Source organism: Amphibalanus amphitrite, unplaced genomic scaffold (assembly GCF_019059575.1).
Source record: "Amphibalanus amphitrite isolate SeventyFive unplaced genomic scaffold, NRLGWU_Aamphi_draft 000085F_arrow, whole genome shotgun sequence".
Lineage (NCBI taxonomy): Eukaryota > Metazoa > Arthropoda > Thecostraca > Balanomorpha > Balanidae > Amphibalanus > Amphibalanus amphitrite.
The window spans coordinates 669,514-686,848 of NW_024881581.1; the positions used below are offsets into that span (position 1 = coordinate 669,514).

Genomic DNA, 17,335 nt, shown 5'->3' on the forward strand with positions numbered 1-17,335 from the left:
ACGTCGCTTTCGGTATGGGGATATCGTGGGTCTGAGCCAGCTGACACGGGTGACACCCCCTCAGTGGGGTTCTGGCATGGTCTGCGTTGGATCACCCACCACCACAATGGGTGGTTCCTCAAAACCAGCGTAATTCAGACCGGTGTGAGGCGGCGACGTGAGGCACGCAAGTGCGGGACCGTCCCCATGCCGTGGCGGTCCGGGTCAGGGGAGCAGCCCCCGCGCGGCGGGCGGTCGCCCATTCATCCGCGACCCCTGCCCCATGACTGAGGGGTTGACAGAGGGCAAACATCACGTATTTAAACTGGGCAAACAGACGGTGTTCTACGCTAGGGACATCTCGCGGCTGTGATTCACGATACTGCTTCGCCAAACTGCCTTTAGATGGTGGGTCAGTCGGTGTCCGTCTGCTGCTGTGCGCAGAGAATTAGCCCTATAAATTACCATGAATTACACCTTCTAGTGTGACGATACAGTCACATTATCATATAGGTCGCGTTTAGATGCAAATGAAGAAACGACTGCGTTGAAAAAAATATGTCATTTCATCGAACGCTGAAATGCTCGAAGTGCTCGCTAAAAAATGAACTCGCTAACTGAGCCCTCAAGGTCGGCTGCCGTGTTGCATTGCATTTAAGCCAAAAACGCGGACTGGGTGTAACTTGTCGAGAAACAATTTTTGGCCTGAAGTTTTCGCTAAAGTATTATCTACATAGATCCAGGGAACATATTTGCTATCTGTGATGGCTTAGGAGATATTGAATCGTAAGTCCTCCGGTGTACCCTGTTTTGCGGCGGCCCACGTGTTAAAAGCTGCTGAACATTTTTACTTTGACCAAAAAACGCGGGCACAGTTTTGTCTGTACGAAAATGACTTTTGTCCTATCGCATTCCACGTGGGCTGAAAATTCAGAAACCAGGGAACATATTTGCTACGACCAGTACTTTTCACGATCCAGACCGAAACGTGAAAAAATAGCCCTAAAACCCTATGACGGGCACGTCTCCGCGGCGCCCGGCCGCGGGTCGCTAGTTCCCGAAACGACACACCATGTTGCTTAGATAATTTGTTTTCTTTCGTTAATGAATGCAGGTGGTTAAGTTTTCATTGCATTTTTCCTTCCATTGGCTTATGCTGCATTTGCAAAGACGGATAGTTCTGTGAAAATATGTCTCTATACCTACTTGTTTAGATGTGTGTCTCTGCAACTCAATTACTCATTAGGTATTAGTCCGACTTTCCATCGCATAGCCCCCGCTCACCTCAGCCCAAGAGACAGCGTTTACAGGTTAGGAATAGAGGGGTTATAGGGAAAGAAGTCGACTGGGTCGGGGCTGCCACAGACTGGTCCACTTTGCTCCTGTACCGCCGCGCACACATCTTTTATACGAAAAGTGTTTGTCTTTTTCAAACAGCCTGCGGTTATGACCGCGACGGGCTTTTTCAGCGCCGGCTGTTGTGGTCTGGTCAATGTCCACGTCACGTGTACGACGGCGTCCCGCCGCCAGTTATGCGTGTTTACCCCCTGCGACACAGGGTTTTGAGCTCTTCGGCGAGCCATGTGTATGCATCGGGATGCCGACGCAGGCTGCTGGCGGCCCTGAAGCGGGTGGCGACGAGGGCGGACTGGGGTCGCGAGGTTTTTGTCTCATCATGTAGCGTTGTCGTCATGCTGACGCTGGCGCTGGCTGGCGGATTGTTATGACGACGAGGGCGAGCTGGCGGCGTCGCGTACCTACTTTTCCAGTTTTTTTTCCCCCCAGCTGACATCATAATTTTTGAGGCGACGTAAAAGCGAGACGTTTGATATAAATATATCAGCTCGATCTTATTTGATTTAATGTGCTGAAAAGGTGTTGATTGTGTCACAAAACTCTAATTTAACCAAACTAATTTTCGGGAAGGGGTTATGGCAAAGCTCTCCATGAAACGTGCGTCTCATGATACCAAAATAGCACATCAATGCCATGATCAGAACGTTACTTGCTATGCAATGCATACATTCCCTGTTGGTTCGATATATGCCAGCTCATTAGCATCGTCCTTCAAATGCCAGACATGGCGCGGGGTCTGTTTAATCGTCCAGCGTTTGTTTATTGCGCACAGCGTGCCTGGGCAGTGTCACTCCGTTAGCTCAGGCCTATTCGGGGCACCGACGTCGCTCACCCGTTCCAATTAACCCATCCAAGATTGACAGCGCAAATTCGGGAGTTTTCGATCAAACAGGTCCCGGGTGTGCGCCCCCGGACGCGGGCCGTCTCCCAGGGCGGTCAGCCAGCCCCGTGTGCCAATCCGTCCAGCGGAGAGGCGGCGGACAGTGGCACGTGTGGTGCCCCGCGCACCCCTGCTGCACGGTTTGACCGATTGCCCAATACCCGGGGATGACAGCTCATCGCTGGAAAGGCTGCAGCTGCAGAATAATTACAATTCATCAACGAAATTTAACGGGTAGGTGTGAGACAGAATCGGCTAAACTCGAAAACAATTCGTGATTAGACAAGGAACATGTAATATCTATAAGAGCACTATCATAACAAAAGACGGAAAAATCACAATTAAAATGGCAAGTAGCTCAAAAACGTTAATATAAGCTTTTCTTAATATGCGACTGAGACCAGCTGCTTCAAAACGATTCTTATGGGCGTGACATAAGTTGAGTCGAACTTCGATTGTATGTGATTTTGCACGTGAGGCGCGCGTAATTCTTAGTAGACACATTGTAAGAATCGTGTTGTAATTAAGATGTTCGTGTTGAATTTATTTTTTGTTCGATGTAATTTGTTGTGAAAGATCGATTATTTTGTATCACAGTGTCTAGAGTCGACGCAAGGTGAGGGTGCGCTAAAATGTGACCAAAATATAATCATCCCATGACTTACCCGTTAAATATTTGAAAAGATTCGCGGTTTCAGGCCCAATCACGATTCTTGTACATTCATCAGCTATATGATGCTTAAAATATTTACGTTACCTGTGGCATAGATGAAAGAGACATCTCTAATCCACGTCTACGGATTCAATCCATTCCTCTGATCTTTGCCAAAACGATAACAATACCTTTCTCAGTATAGCGCGCATTGGAGGGTGACCGAACATATCTAGATAGATCAGGATTACATCACGGCGTCCCGTGCCGATCCATCGCAGGGGTTACCCGCGGTCTGGCAGTCACCCGGCAGCAAATCGACACCGAGTGGGATCGCTGATCGACGAGCGTGTTTACATGGCAGGGAGCCGGGCCGAGCGGGTAATCGGAGGACAGCACACCATCGCCCGGTCACCACTGACGCGGTCATCAACATCTATCATTGGTGGGGTGGTGATATAAAAACTCCGTGCTGCCGGGATTGTTGCTGTTTTTATTGGCGTACTACCAAAAAAGGACATATTTTAACACGCGCAGTGGAAGGGTTGCGAGTACTACGCCCAGTGGAAGGGGGGGGGGCGGATGTCGCCCCCCCCCCCCTACGATCTCAGCTCCCACTGGAGCTAGAAAGACGAAATTTGGAGGCTGGTGGAGGCTATGGGGAACTCTGTTGTGTGTGAATTTCATGACCCTAGGTCAATATCTTCAAGGTCAAATGAGGTCAAATGTGGTCAAATCTGCCATATTTGCGACTTTTTTGCGTTTACACGCCGATAACTCGAAAAGTTACCGGCCGATTTTCTTTTTTCTTTCACTATACGAAAGACCAAACATTTGTGAGTACATGGTGAATTTCAAGTTAATCCAACATTGAATATGGCAGTTAGAAGCCTGCTAAGGGTAAGATGTCGCCGGCTGAAGCGGGATCGGCCGACGCGGGAAACGCGGCAATCACAATTTTGTGTTTACACACTCATAACTCAAGTTGTTACCGGCCGATTTTCAAAACTCTTTGACCATATGATTGCCTGTACATTTCTCAGTCTTCTCATCAAATTTGACGCGAATCTAATGTAATCAGCGGTAAGGAGCGCGATGTAAAGACGGAACCGTCCCGCCCCGGCACAGTCTACAATTCAGGCGGCGCGTAACGGCTAGCGCCGGCCGCCGCGCCGCCGCGCCGCCGCCGCGACAGGATGTTTGAATTTACACCGCTATTACTAGAAAAGTTGTGAACCGATTTTCTTATTTCTTGCACGGGAAGATCCGCAATTCAATTCTGGACAGGTAGCCAAAGTTTCACATTAATATTATGTTTGCGGCGCGAGTTATTGGCGAAAAACAGGAGGGGTGGGTGAAATCCGCCCCCCCCCCCTTCCACTGCGCGTGTTAATATATATGATACCTTCTAAATTTACTTGTGACAACCCAGCGGTTGAATTAAAAAACATCTTCCCTTGATGTTTGATTTCACGGCGAATGCCGTTGTGTCAGCCACAAGTTCTTTGCACTCTTATGTTTGCACCCTAGGTTGTAAGTTGTAACGATTAGATTATATCCTCATGTTTGCTATGTTTCCAGAATTTAAATATTTTTAAGTGTCAGCACAAGCCGCTTGATTCGACTTAAAGAAAATAGCCACACCACACTTCAATGCAAGAGAAGTGTGGTTCTGTTATACTTGCAACAAAACTTAAGACCACAACGGACGGTACAAGATCCATCGCATTTATTGAAGAGGTAATAAAGGTTTGTGCTCGCTCGGTATGAATTTCGGCCGCCTAGCTACAAGCGGAAGATGATATATACTTCGCTGAGGCAATAGGCTGGCTTCCAAGAACATGGACGATATTAAGCTTTGCCGCGAGGTGAGAATATTCGGCGCCAGACACGTTATATGGACAGAATGCAGCCCTGAATAGTGCGCTATGTGAGCGAATTTTGCCTTTACAGCCAGAGGGCTGTAAGAAGTTAATTAAAATGGGCAGGAACGGATGCACGGCTAAATTTAGCAAGGCTTGTCGTCAGAAGGCAGCGTAGTTCACTGGTCATGAGGACCACCGAAGGAGCTACAGCATCTTCTGGTGGCATTTCACTGGCTTCTGCAGCCGCCGTAATACCTTGATGAAGCAGCATCACTCTTCTTGTGACCGTGGAGACGGATTATAACGATTGACGGCCACTTGGGAAGTCTGCACGTCCTTCATCACGCCGGTACTTTGGACCTCATGAGTTGTGGATGATATTTCTGTAGACTTCGTACCGACCCCATGGATACTGAAGCTGCACCTGACAATACAAATAAACTGCCATATGCATTTCGATGCTAAACGTGCGCTCATTATGGGCTAATGGTGGACTATTGCAATGAATTCTGATCAAAATCGACTGATGGTATGACTCTTCGCGGATCAATACCTTTATGCCGTGCAGATAACCCCGTCACTAAAAACATCCAAAGGATCCTTAGGTATAAAAGCATACCAATAAATATCATACAATTCCAGTGCAATAAACCAAAGGACTGCTCAGTGCTCAACCCATCCAGAGCTGCTGCCTGCGCGGTGTATTTGTTAAGTTTGTTTAATAGGGTAAGGCCTTCTCTGTCTAACCACCCCTTTTCAGGTCCGAAAGGATGATAGGAATAGGGGAGGGGGGAGACATTGGTCTGGGCAGCCACCCCGGTGCGCCGTCGGGCCGGGGCTGAAGCCCGTCACTGAAAACTGACCAACAAACCCCGCAAACAAACACCTCACCGCACATGAGTCTGCTTCTGTCGGGTAAAAATCCAGCCCGGATCGGCGTGGTGAAGGGCTTGACTGTCTAGAGGATGGAAAATGACGGAACTGTGATCTGCACGCCGAGCCGCGCATATGTCCCTTACCCTCGGGCGATCCGGCCAGGGCAGTGGCGGTGAGGGTCAGCATCAGTTCCAGAGGCTTCATCTCGGTCACCGGATAGGCATGCCCTCGGGCTCGCTCACAGGCAGACACGCACACTGCGACACGCGCGAGGTCACTGCCGGCGCGGGCGGCGGCACAGCACTGACAGTGCGGCGAGGCTGAGCCGGCCTGGACCCGCCGCCGCCGCGCCGGCCGCGCACCGACGAAGGCGGGCTGTGCCCGGCGGACCCGCCAGCGAGGCTAGGTGACGTCACGCATAGACATACAGGAAGACATTCGTATTTGTATGCAGGTGTCGCAAAAATTGTACATTTATCACCTACGGAGTGCGCATGCAAGTCGCAGTTTGTGGGGAGCATGCTTCCGAGCAATTAGATTCGTTTTCCTTTCTAAATAATCACAGTCAATTTGTGTATTGCCCTGACGTTCACAGCGGCTTCTTTATTCCTGATATGATGTCAGCCTGGATGACTGTGCTGTGCGTTCCAGCCAACATAACTAAGCAGGATTTGAGCATTAAGCAAGGCTAAGCAAGAACAAAATGGAAAATGAAAGTCCGACACAGCCCGTCACCAGAAGATATGACCGAGGTGTATTTGTATTTGACCGAGGTAAAAACGACAGCCGGCACACAAGAGCCGATATCGCAACTCGCCAGATGGCAGGCAGAATATAAAACACACTCACGCAATTAACAGCATCACTGACAAACCAACAAGCACATCATGACGTAACCAACACTGATAGCAAACCAACAACAATGACGTTGAACAAATGGATGCTATCTCTGTTGCTAAGTAGCATTGGCCTAGACTTAATTAATTACGAACATATCAATATAAAAATAGCAAACCTAGCATTTTCATCGTGTATGATGTATGGTAGCGCGGTGCCTAGCGGTTAGGGTTTCGTCCATTGGAATAAATTATGAATGGCCACCTTGCAGTTAACCAAGTACATAGATGGTGGGAAGGATTACCGGCTTGTGAAAATCATTTGAACCTGAAGCCGGACATTTTCTCTTGAAGTACCTACGCAATGTAGTTTTTGGAAGTCATGCAACAAACCCAATTCAATGTAAAACATTCGATATGCCACTTTGATCATGTTTACTGGATCTGCACGGAGAAAAATATTTACTCCGCTAGGTGGGGTTCTGACGTCCCAAATACAGTACCTATATTGGAGTAAATTTTCGCTTTGTTTTGGAGTTTTATCCATTAAACTCCATCTCACCGGGTTTCAATACTCCAAACAGTTATGCATGAGGAGTAGGAGAACTCCCAGGCTCCTTCATTTACTCTGGTACAGCAAATGAGATACTTAAGTTACTCTGCCTCGTCATGGAATACTCCAAAGTTAGTGGTATATGAACACCCATAAAAGGAGTTTCCGAAATAAGGTGTTTGTAAATCCTTCGGGGAGTAAATATTTTTCTCCGTGGGTCGGGCCTTTTTGAAAACCACCGGCTGGGATTGGGCTCATGCTCTACTTACGTATATTGAATTCATCTTTTGTGCTTTTTGTAACCTAATTAATTGCATACTTGAAAGCCACGTTCCCGAAGGCTGTAAAATGTGTAGTTGGCTTGAATCTTGATCCCAACAAATAACACACATATTTGTCTTATAAATGCATGTGCAAGTCAACAACTACAATCGCACTTATCGCTGCACATTAATTGGAAAGTGACTATTTCTCAAATGCAAGACAAAACCAGCTCACAAATTTGTTTTTAGAATGGTTATTTGATCTAAGAACTATCTGGAGTGCAGAACATTGCTTGCAAATGAAAACCGTCAGATTACCAGTCACATGATAGAGAAACCAAACTCGTGTAGCCGCGGAGACGGGACAGATGTGAGACCTAGGCGGGACAGGCGTATGAGTTCTGTGAAACGCTGAGCAAAGTTCGGAACCAGACGACTTTTCAAGCAGCTAACGCTTGAGTTACCGCCACTCGAGATCGCCGGCACAGCTGGAAAGCAGAATACCTAACTTTTCCATGATCCGATGATTGATAAGAGTTTGTAGATTACCTATGTAGTGGTGGACATTAAAAGCAAGTCAATTTACCTCTCAACTACTCCCTTGCTTCTGAACTTGAGAGAAGCGCCATTAGAGTGCGAAAATAATGCTAAAATGTATCTAAAATAGTCAACCAGGTATGACTAGCCCATCTGCATTCGCACAGATGCATTCACATTCACTCTCCGCGGTGGCAAGACAAACACACGGCAGGGTATCACGACCGCGCTCTATGAGGAAGTCACCCTCCCGTCAGGGTACAATGTGAATGCGGTCGGCGAGCCCCCGCAATCCAGCGCGGTGTGCTGGTTACAGGCCACGACCCCCCAGGGACACTGACCCAGTGACCCGCCGCGGTGATCAGGCGAGGGTTGGTGTAGCGGACTGAATGTGCTGCGAGTAGGCCGCCTCCCGCAGGGATGGACTCGGAGCTGTGGCCACGACAGCGAGCGTCGCCCAGATTGAGGTCAGAGTGGACTGGAGGCTTTAGGTCTCTTTGAGTTAACTATGCAGAATTGTATGCACTTGATAAATAAACATTTTCGCAGTCATTTAATGAGAGGTCGGGGATGGGAGAGCTGGCACTGAAAATCTGGCGATAAAACTATATGGATTATTCCGACACACACCTCAAGCAGGTCTTCATCGGCCTTCATTGCACTCATTTCTATAACTAGCTTTGCACGCCGTAGACTGCGATCCCACCGTCCGAATGTTAGATCAACATCACATGGAACTATGCAGCTGGGTCCGCTGTGCTCCATATGACCATATTTACATTAATAAATTAACGGTGTAGCCACTTTACATTCATCACTCCAACACTTTACCGCTGGCTTTCATTGCGCTCATTTCCGTGACATACAACGTTGTTTAGTGGCCGGCAAGCCCACCGCAGCTTATACTGCAGTCGCGGCTCGGCCTCTTTCGTCTCAGACACGCGATATTCGCTGCAGTTCCGGTCCATCCTTTGTGTTGAGTCGCTTCCGACGCCCGACTCACAGGCAAGATGCCTCGTGGCGCCCTGCCAAACGGGGGCTGCCATAGCCCAGTGAAGCGTGGAGTTTGCAAAGCGTTCATAATTCAGAAGAGCTCGCGTGGAGAACTGTATAAACACGGGACAGGTTTGATCATAATCTGGTGTAATCGTGGATTACCGTTTACAGGAGAAGCTACTTAGACTGTGCGCTTGTATAGCTCTGCATGCAACGCGGCGTGACGGAGTGCATGTACATTTATTTACAAGGTGGTATTTGTAGCATTTTGCATTACCATTGTAGCATGAACCAGTACATGCTCCTTAAAGAAAAAAACATTCGTTCGATGCAGCTACATGCTTCACAATTTCAGCGTACGGCGCACCAACTCGCAACTTTCACTATGCCAAAATCACAAATCCGAATGTAAATATCGCCCGCTTATCGTTCTGTTGTCCGCACCGGTGTCCGCCCAGGCGCGGTTTACGAGCGGAGCCGGGCCCTGTTCATGAACCCCGGCGGTCGCTGCGGCCGCTGCGGTCGCTGCGGCCAGCCGGGTTGTTACGTCACAAAAAGGGGCGGGGCTCATGTAGTATGACGAATGTATGACGTCATCTTGCTGCGGCCGCTGCGATCTCTGCGGCCGCAATCCAGCGACCGCCGAGCCTCAAGAAAACTAATTGCACTGAACTTGGCGCACTGAAGTCAAATAGGCGCAGGCCGTGTTGTCATGGAGACGATTTTGTAAACAAATTATCTACCGGTGTGCTTCAGTTGTAAACAATTGTCGGAAACTATTTCGGCAGCAGACGCTGTTCATGGAACGCTGCTGCGGCCGAGTGAGTGATGACGTTTCAAAAATGGGCGGAGCTTAGAGCCTGCGGCCGGCCGCAGCGGCCGCAGACTTCATGAACAGGGCCCAGGTTTGTCAGGTGCCGTCGCCGTGCGCCTGGCGGACTCGTAAAGCCTTCCAGGCGGCCACATTGTCGCCGACACGAGTGTCCATAAAGTGTCCAGAGGCGGTGGTGCGCACCAGCCGACCACTCCGTGAAGCCGAGCCGTGAAAAACGCACCGCCGTTTGATCGATGATGAGCCAGTCAATACAGAGTTTAGTTAAAAAACACACCAATGGGTTGCCGGTGCAGTCAGCAGCGTGGGACCTTTGAAAGGAGCATCAAGTTAATTCGGCAGCTGACGTAATGGATGTGACTTTTGATGTGATTTGACGATCATGGACCATCAGTAACACGTAACTTTTCCCCGAATCCCCATACACGACGTAAGACACCATAGCGTGCAAGTGATTCGTACGCCTGAATACTTTTGGAAAGTTACTTGGTCATTTCGTAGCCTGATTTAAACACCCTGAGATCGCCCCTACATCGCGACGCGGTCGCTAGATCCGTCATACGATGTTCATGCCATGTCCAGATTCCGATTATTAGGAGAGTCCCTACAATGGAGCTAGTGACGATGATAGAGAGTATGACCCGCCAGTTCACTGTTCACGCCTCACACCCAGTCCACCCCCGACCCTCACATCTCCAGGCCGGCCGCGGGGGACTCCCCCGGGAGACCGGCGTTGATGAATCACTGACAATGCACGATTACCCCACCATCAGGGGCGCACAAAGCGCGCTGGCCGCCGGCGGAGAAGCGACGGCCCTCTCCGGGGATGGCCGCGTCCATTCAGCCCATTGATTGATGGCCTTCCGGCGGCGGCTTCTCTCGCCGGCCGCAGAATGCCAAGGTGGCTGCTCGTGGTTTCAGATAGGGCGCAGCGTGGAGCCGCGGTGTTTTGTAGCGCGGTGAAGATGATGGTGGATTAGATATGTGCTTTTGAGAGGTGTTGTATAGTAAAGACAGTAGAAAGTTGTATTGTGAACGTCTTTTTTCGGAACTATCTACAATATGTACTTTGGATCCAGCTGAGTAAATGAGTGTTGCATTACGTCAGTCTGTTTGGGTCTAATTGCAGTCTGCAGGTTTATCATTTGACATGACCTTTTACATCCCGCTGGAACAAGCGAAAGCACGTCACCAATTCGTGGCCGTCTCGGCCGCCGACACTCGAAAGCGGCGCCGTTCGGTCAGTCGTTCTGGCGTCATTAGGCTGTGATGGAGAGCCCTGTTCGAGCAGTGCGGGCCGCTGCCGCTGCAGCTGCCACTAAAACTACTTTGGCGGTTCCGTCTCACTCACCGCTGGATTAAATACACATACCAGTCACCCTCCGAGGGCAGTGGTGTCCAGATCAATAGAACGAGGTCGTGTTTTTGTGCCTCTGGGGTCAGCAGTTCAGATTATGTCGTTAGCCTCATCGACAAGCATGGCACGGATTTCGTCAAACGCTTGTTTGAAACTTAGACGAACCGTAGAAAACCAGCAGCACATAAACATTTTCATTGTTGGCGTCCAGGTTACGTTATCAGTTCCGATCGGCGGCGCGTCTTTTTCAGCTTCAACAATCTTTTCTTTACCTTTGGGCCCTGTCGCAGAAGAAATCAAAGAACGGATCGGTTTTCGTAATTCGTAATAAGCGTCTTGTTTATCCGCGCTGATCCTTGATATCTATTTATACTTTATAACCTTTTTGTGACCATGAAGAAACGAAGTCTATGTGATAATTAGTAATCAAATGCATTTATTTATCTTTCTCAACGTAATTTATCCTATCGACGGCATGGATCAGCTAAGTAATGAAACTGTTTGCAGAAAAAAATGAAGAATTACGGGCTGGCGGCTTTTAAACGGGCATATAACTATAACCCGGCCGGGCCCGGGGGGTAATCCAAACCAGCGCAGCCCGCCCCCCCCCCCCTCCCCTTTCGCCCCCTGTCTAACTCCGTAAATGAGGGAGCTACGGAAACAAAAGCGATACCAAACGAAAGGTTCTTACGAGATGATTCTAGGGCATCTAACATTTTTGACCTCAAGTCAATTTTCAAGGTCAGAGGTCAAGGTCAAAGGCAAAAACCGGCACATGTGTGGTAATCTCAAAGTAAGCGTTCTAGAGGACGGCAGGATACATAAAACCTGCAAAATTGGGTGTCAAACAAAAGAAGAGAATCTGAGGATTCCGAAAATGTGCTCAAAATTAAAAGTCAAGGTCAAGATCATGCTCAAAATTGACCTCAAACTTTGCACTTTTTCGTACATCTTGCGTGCTAACTTCCAATATGTTTTGAAATGTTTTGACGCTTATCAGGTCCCTATTTGTGGTTCATCTTACGATACAAGGCTGCTCAAAGGTCAAGGTCACAGAAGAGTATCCTTGCTAAAGGCTATTTCACTGATCCAAGTTAGTAATAATAAATAAGACAATTTTGCCATCCGGAGGCTCTAAATGAAGGATTAGAGGAAAATGGATGGCCGATTCGTGATCAGGGGGTACGAATCCTTCATAATCAACCTTTCTTGTGTCAAGGTCAACCAAAGGTCATTCGAGGTCACATGAGGTCAACATAAAACTTGACCTTTTCCAAACAAAATATATATCATTCGACGCGGCTCGACAAGGCGAATGCGATGGTAGTACCACTGCCGTAGCTCTAGGGCCATTTTTGTCGAAGTAAGTTGCGAAAAACTAAAACCACATTTCGGGGTCGTTGACCTGACCTCTGACCTCAGGTCACCAAAAATTATTTTTCTCTAGGTCAAACGCTATACAACCGTGCTCGTAATTTGTCTTTATCTCAAAAACTCTATTTTTAGCAGCTACATATTTGAAGTTTGCGTTTGTGACGCCGAAGTTTGCCGTGCAGGGGTCTAGAAAAATCGACTCTGTGACGTCATCAAGGGGGCTAGGTCCAAATTTTTAACTTCAGAAGATTTCAACTTGATGGGAGAAAAGGTAGTGAAAGTTTTGCTTTCCTACCCCTAAGCGTTCGGGAGCTATCGCAAATATTCGCCAGGGGGGACGAAAAACGCCCCCCGGCCCGCGAGGGATAAGAGAACAATAAATAGATGCGCCGTGGTTGATCCTCCACCATTTGTATTAATTTCGGAGGCAGACAAACAATATTGATGTTCTAGTAAAAAAAGACACAAAAACAAAGTTGGCTATAAGCAATTGTGTGTAACAGGCCTTACGCAACCTTATAGCCAGCGAACGTCCATATTCATTTACAGGCCAAAACAAATATTGATGTAAGCTGCTGCTGAAAGCAACCGATTGCACTCTATTATTCATGTAGAAATATTTTTTGATATAGGTAATTGGGTTGTTGTTTATATTTATTCACATCAAGTAATTTATTGTGTTGGGTAAAAACTTGACTATTAGAAATATGTAGCCGCCCTGATGTAAGGTGAAGACAGCCAATTATACGTCTGTAATGTGTTGTTTTTCTGACTCATTATAACAGATGGCTTTATGTTTATCAATGTATTTTCGTATAGCAGACCATCGCGAGACAGCACCAATCGGTCTCAGCTGGTGGACGGCGGAGGGTCCGACTGATGGTCCCCAGTGGTCGGCGGTGCCGAGACGGTTTCATTTCTGTCCGGCAGACGACAGTTTTACCGCAGCAGAGCGGCTTCAACTGGCGCCGCCAGCGCCCGCCTACATTGTTGGTGACATGTGCCGCCACCGCTGCTAAGTTGTGCGCTTCTCGGAAGCTTTACAAGGATCTGGCGAGACCGGTGCTTCATTGGTCGACGACCGTTCGTTGGTCGGCGGTGTCCCGTCGGCAGCTGTGGGCTCCGGAATCGACAAGTAGCCTCAGACAGCCGGCTGCATTTGAACTCGGAACATCGCAGCCGGCGACAGAACTGGTTATTTGACTTGCTAGCTGGACGCCATTCTGCGATTCCTTTGATTTGCGATTTAGATTAATTGCATTTCCCTAATGACTGAATGCTGTTGACTGGTGACGTGACTGTAAATGAATTAGGCATAGGAAATCACCTTACTATTACTTTTCATATGAAACGGAACGGCTGTGTTCAAATTTCAATGAACTAAGGTCAGGCACATCTCTTTCATGTGCATTCTTTCATTGTCATGGCGTATAAGTATCAGTTGTAATTTGCAATGGTCTTAAAATTACCGGCTAGCGTTTTTTTTCTGCATGGCGGCTTCTGTTGACTGTCAAAATGCAGCATATATTATCAATATTTTCACCTCCATCTCTCTGGCCAATAGCGAGGCGACAAAAGGAGCCGGTGATGACCCAGATCCGGCCGCGGATAGCCTCGGGCGCCGTCCCAGGGATTTACTGCCGCTAGTCTATTTTGATGGCACACTGTTCGGCGGAGACGTAATGTAAAATGTGACTCTCACAAACAATGAGTGTGTCAAGCGGTGCCCAATGCTGTGTGACCGTGCCACTCACTGGAGCGTGTGTGCGACAATGAAAAGATGAGCGCGATCGTGCGACTCCACCGGTGATAATCTAGGGTTCAGGGAGTCCTGGCTTTGACTCCAATAGGCAACGATTGTGCTGACCTGTAACCTTACTTCAGCACTACTGCTACGAACTCGCTTCATTGGAATATATACCTATGATATAAAAGTATGGATTCCAGCAGCGGCTGAGTTCTGTTGGCCATCATGAGATGCGCACTTGGCAATAGGCCGCTGCCACCAACCTCATTTTGTTGTCCGTACAGCCTTTCTTTGCTGCGAGCAAGCTCATTACTAGGGTGGCTGCGCTAGCGAGGTACTTGAGGTGTAACCGCTAATGAGGTTTTGTATACTTGACTGCTGAGAGTAATTAAGGAGGAAAGAAATGGAGCTGATGGACACGAGGCTTTTGCCAGGAGCAAACGAAAAATAACTCAGGTGTTAGCTGCTTCCGTGTCGTGAGCTGAAGGAAATTACAAATGGCGAAACCCGAGACAACACTTTTCTATTCGAAGCTCAAGCATCGTCGACTTGCAGGCATCATGCTTGCTCGTGAGTGTGTCTCAGCAGTGTAAAAAAATCGATACAAGCAGACATTTTAACACCTTTACTTCGCAAACAAACCGCCATGAAGTTAACACGCGCAGTGGAAGGGTTGCGAGTACTACGCCCAGTGGAAGGGGGGGGGGGGCGGATGACGCCCCCCCCTAAGATCTCAGCTCCCAGTAGAGCTAGGAAGACGAAATTTGGAGGGTAGGTGGGGGCCTTGGGGAACTCTGTTGTGTGTGAATTTCATGACCCTAGGTCAATATCTTCAAGGTCAAATGAGGTCAAATGTGGTAAAATCTGCCATATGAGCGATTTTTTTTTGCGTTTACACGCCCATAACTCAACAATTTACCAGCCGATTTTCATTTTTCTTTCACTATACGAAAGAACATACACTTTAAAGTATGTAGAGTGAATTTCTAGTTAATCAAACAATAAATATGGCAGTTAGAAGCCTGCTAAGGGTAAGATGTCGCCGGCTGAAGCGGGATCGGCGGACGCGGGAAAAGCGGCAATCACAATTTTGTGTTTACACACCTATAACTCAAGTTTTTACCGGCCGATTTTCAAAATTATTTGACCATAAAGTTGCCTGTACATTTCTTAGTCTTCTTACTAAATTTGACGTGAATCAAATATAATCAGCGGTAAGGAGCGCAATGTAAAGACGGAACCGTCCCAACCCGGCACAGTCTACAATTCAGGCGGCGCGTAACGGCTAGCGCCGGCCGCCGCGCCGCCGCGCCGCCGCGCCGCGGCGGCAGGATGTTTGACTTTACACCGCTATTACTAGAAAAGTTGTGAACCGATTTTCTTATTTCTTGCACGAGAAGATCTGCAATTCAATTCCGGACAGGTAGCCCAAATTTCACATTAATAATTTGTTTGCGGCGAGAGTTATTGGCGAAAAACAGGAGGGGTGGACGAAATCCGCCCACCTTCCACTGCGCGAAATATACAAAAACATATTAAGGATATTTGGAATGAAAACCCCTAAGCGTTTTTTTCTGCTCACTGATCTAGGTATTCAATATTTCAAGAAATGAGTGCAAGCAAAGGTTCCATGCAACACATTTTCAGCATTATGCTCGATCAAGAGCTTTGTCAGTTGATATCCTAATTTTGAGCTTGAATCGTAACCTGTTTAGATGCCAGACAATGAAGCATAATTTTATCATTTTATGAATAATTTAGGAGTTATCACGGTCGGTGGGAGCTTTTAGATCAAAGCCGCTAAGGGTCGGTAATCGTGACTTACGAGACATAGAGTGCTTTACGAATATGCTGTCTCGTTCTGAAGTTGCTTGCTACAAGTGGACTTAAGCTCCTTTAAGATATTCGTGTTTGAGTTCATTTTAGTCGGGCAGGTTAACTTTTTTGTCGGGAATGTCTGGAGTAGGTCTAAAGTTCTTATGCATTTCAGGCAAATATCTGCGACTGCAAACACTAAACAGTGTGTTATTTCAGCGGCTGCTAGTGCGGCAAAACTGATAGCGTGTCCTGTTGGTGTGGATTCAAAGTGCTGAGATGCAACAAGTTTTTGTTTGCTGGTGCTATCGTGCAACGGGCTAACTCTGGTCTGGACCAGAGAAATGGGCTTTCCAACGACACTGAAGTGAAACCGGACTGAATAAATTACTCCTTCGAGACTCGCATTGTCTTAACCCGGCAGTTGCTGGGGTATTTCGCCACCCACCGTTTGCTGGGGGGGGGGGGGGCGTTAAACGCCCCCAGCCGATAACTCGAGAACCAATAGGCGCAGCGAAACGCACGAGGCGGCAAACGAAAGAACGCGACGAGACGCTTCAGATGAGTACTTTAAAGTTGAATTTTGAGGTCACAGGTCGGGTCAAGGTAAGGTCAAACACCTGAAATCGGGCTTTCAGTAGCATGGACTTCAGGACTTCGCAATGGGCGCCTCTCGTCATAAACTCTGTCAAAACGGTGCACAATCCATCATATAAGGCCTACAAGAGTGTCAGCTCCATGTAGGGGTCAGTCAAGCATAGGTCAAGGTCAAGGTCAGGTCAACCGGGCAGGCACATATCCCCGAAATTCAAAACTGATATTCGCAGCCTGTGACACATGTTTTATGGGTAATTTGGGGCGTAGAACACGATGGTGGCATTCATTTTATCATATGTGTAAGTGTTTGGCTAAAAAAGTTCAATTTAAGAAATACATGTATCATGGTCGTGAAGAAGTCACGAGAAATTGCCAAGATTCAGTTCAAGATTTTGGAAAATGCGGAACGATAATCAATAATCGAAGATAGCCATTTGATTGTTCATGGTATTGGCAGTCTAATGGCGTTTACGGCATGTCTGTATGTCTATTCTGTGATTTTATATGATTTTTTGAACATATGCCGTTTTTGGTCGAAAACTCAGAAATCATGACGTCACTAAAACCTCAATATCTCAAAAAGTTTCCGACCGATTTTTTTTTTGAAACTTTGTCACAATAAACTTCAATTAATTCCCTACAGGTACCCAAAATTTGTAGTTGCGTTTTTATGCTATGGCCCGGCAAAAAAAGTGGGGGCGTTTAACGCCCCCCCCCCCAGCAACTCGCGAGTTAAATGTTTTCTACTTCAGCTTATAGTTATATACGAGTAGAGAATCAATCCAAATCACTCTCTAATCATGGATAAATGTGTGTTATG

At 47.6% G+C, this 17,335-nt stretch overlaps 1 protein-coding gene across 1 annotated transcript in view; it reads right to left on the reverse strand.

Annotated features, from left to right (window-relative positions):
• The window catches only part of LOC122379866 (zwei Ig domain protein zig-8-like), a 72,448-nt gene extending 66,480 nt beyond the window's left edge, over positions 1–5,968 (reverse strand). Inside the window, exon 1 of the mRNA XM_043362420.1 lies at positions 5,752–5,968. Coding sequence (XP_043218355.1) covers positions 5,752–5,812 — 61 coding nt within the window. The 5' untranslated portion in view covers positions 5,813–5,968. The remainder of the gene's footprint in view (positions 1–5,751) is intronic.
• Between the last annotated feature and the right edge of the window lie 11,367 nt (positions 5,969–17,335).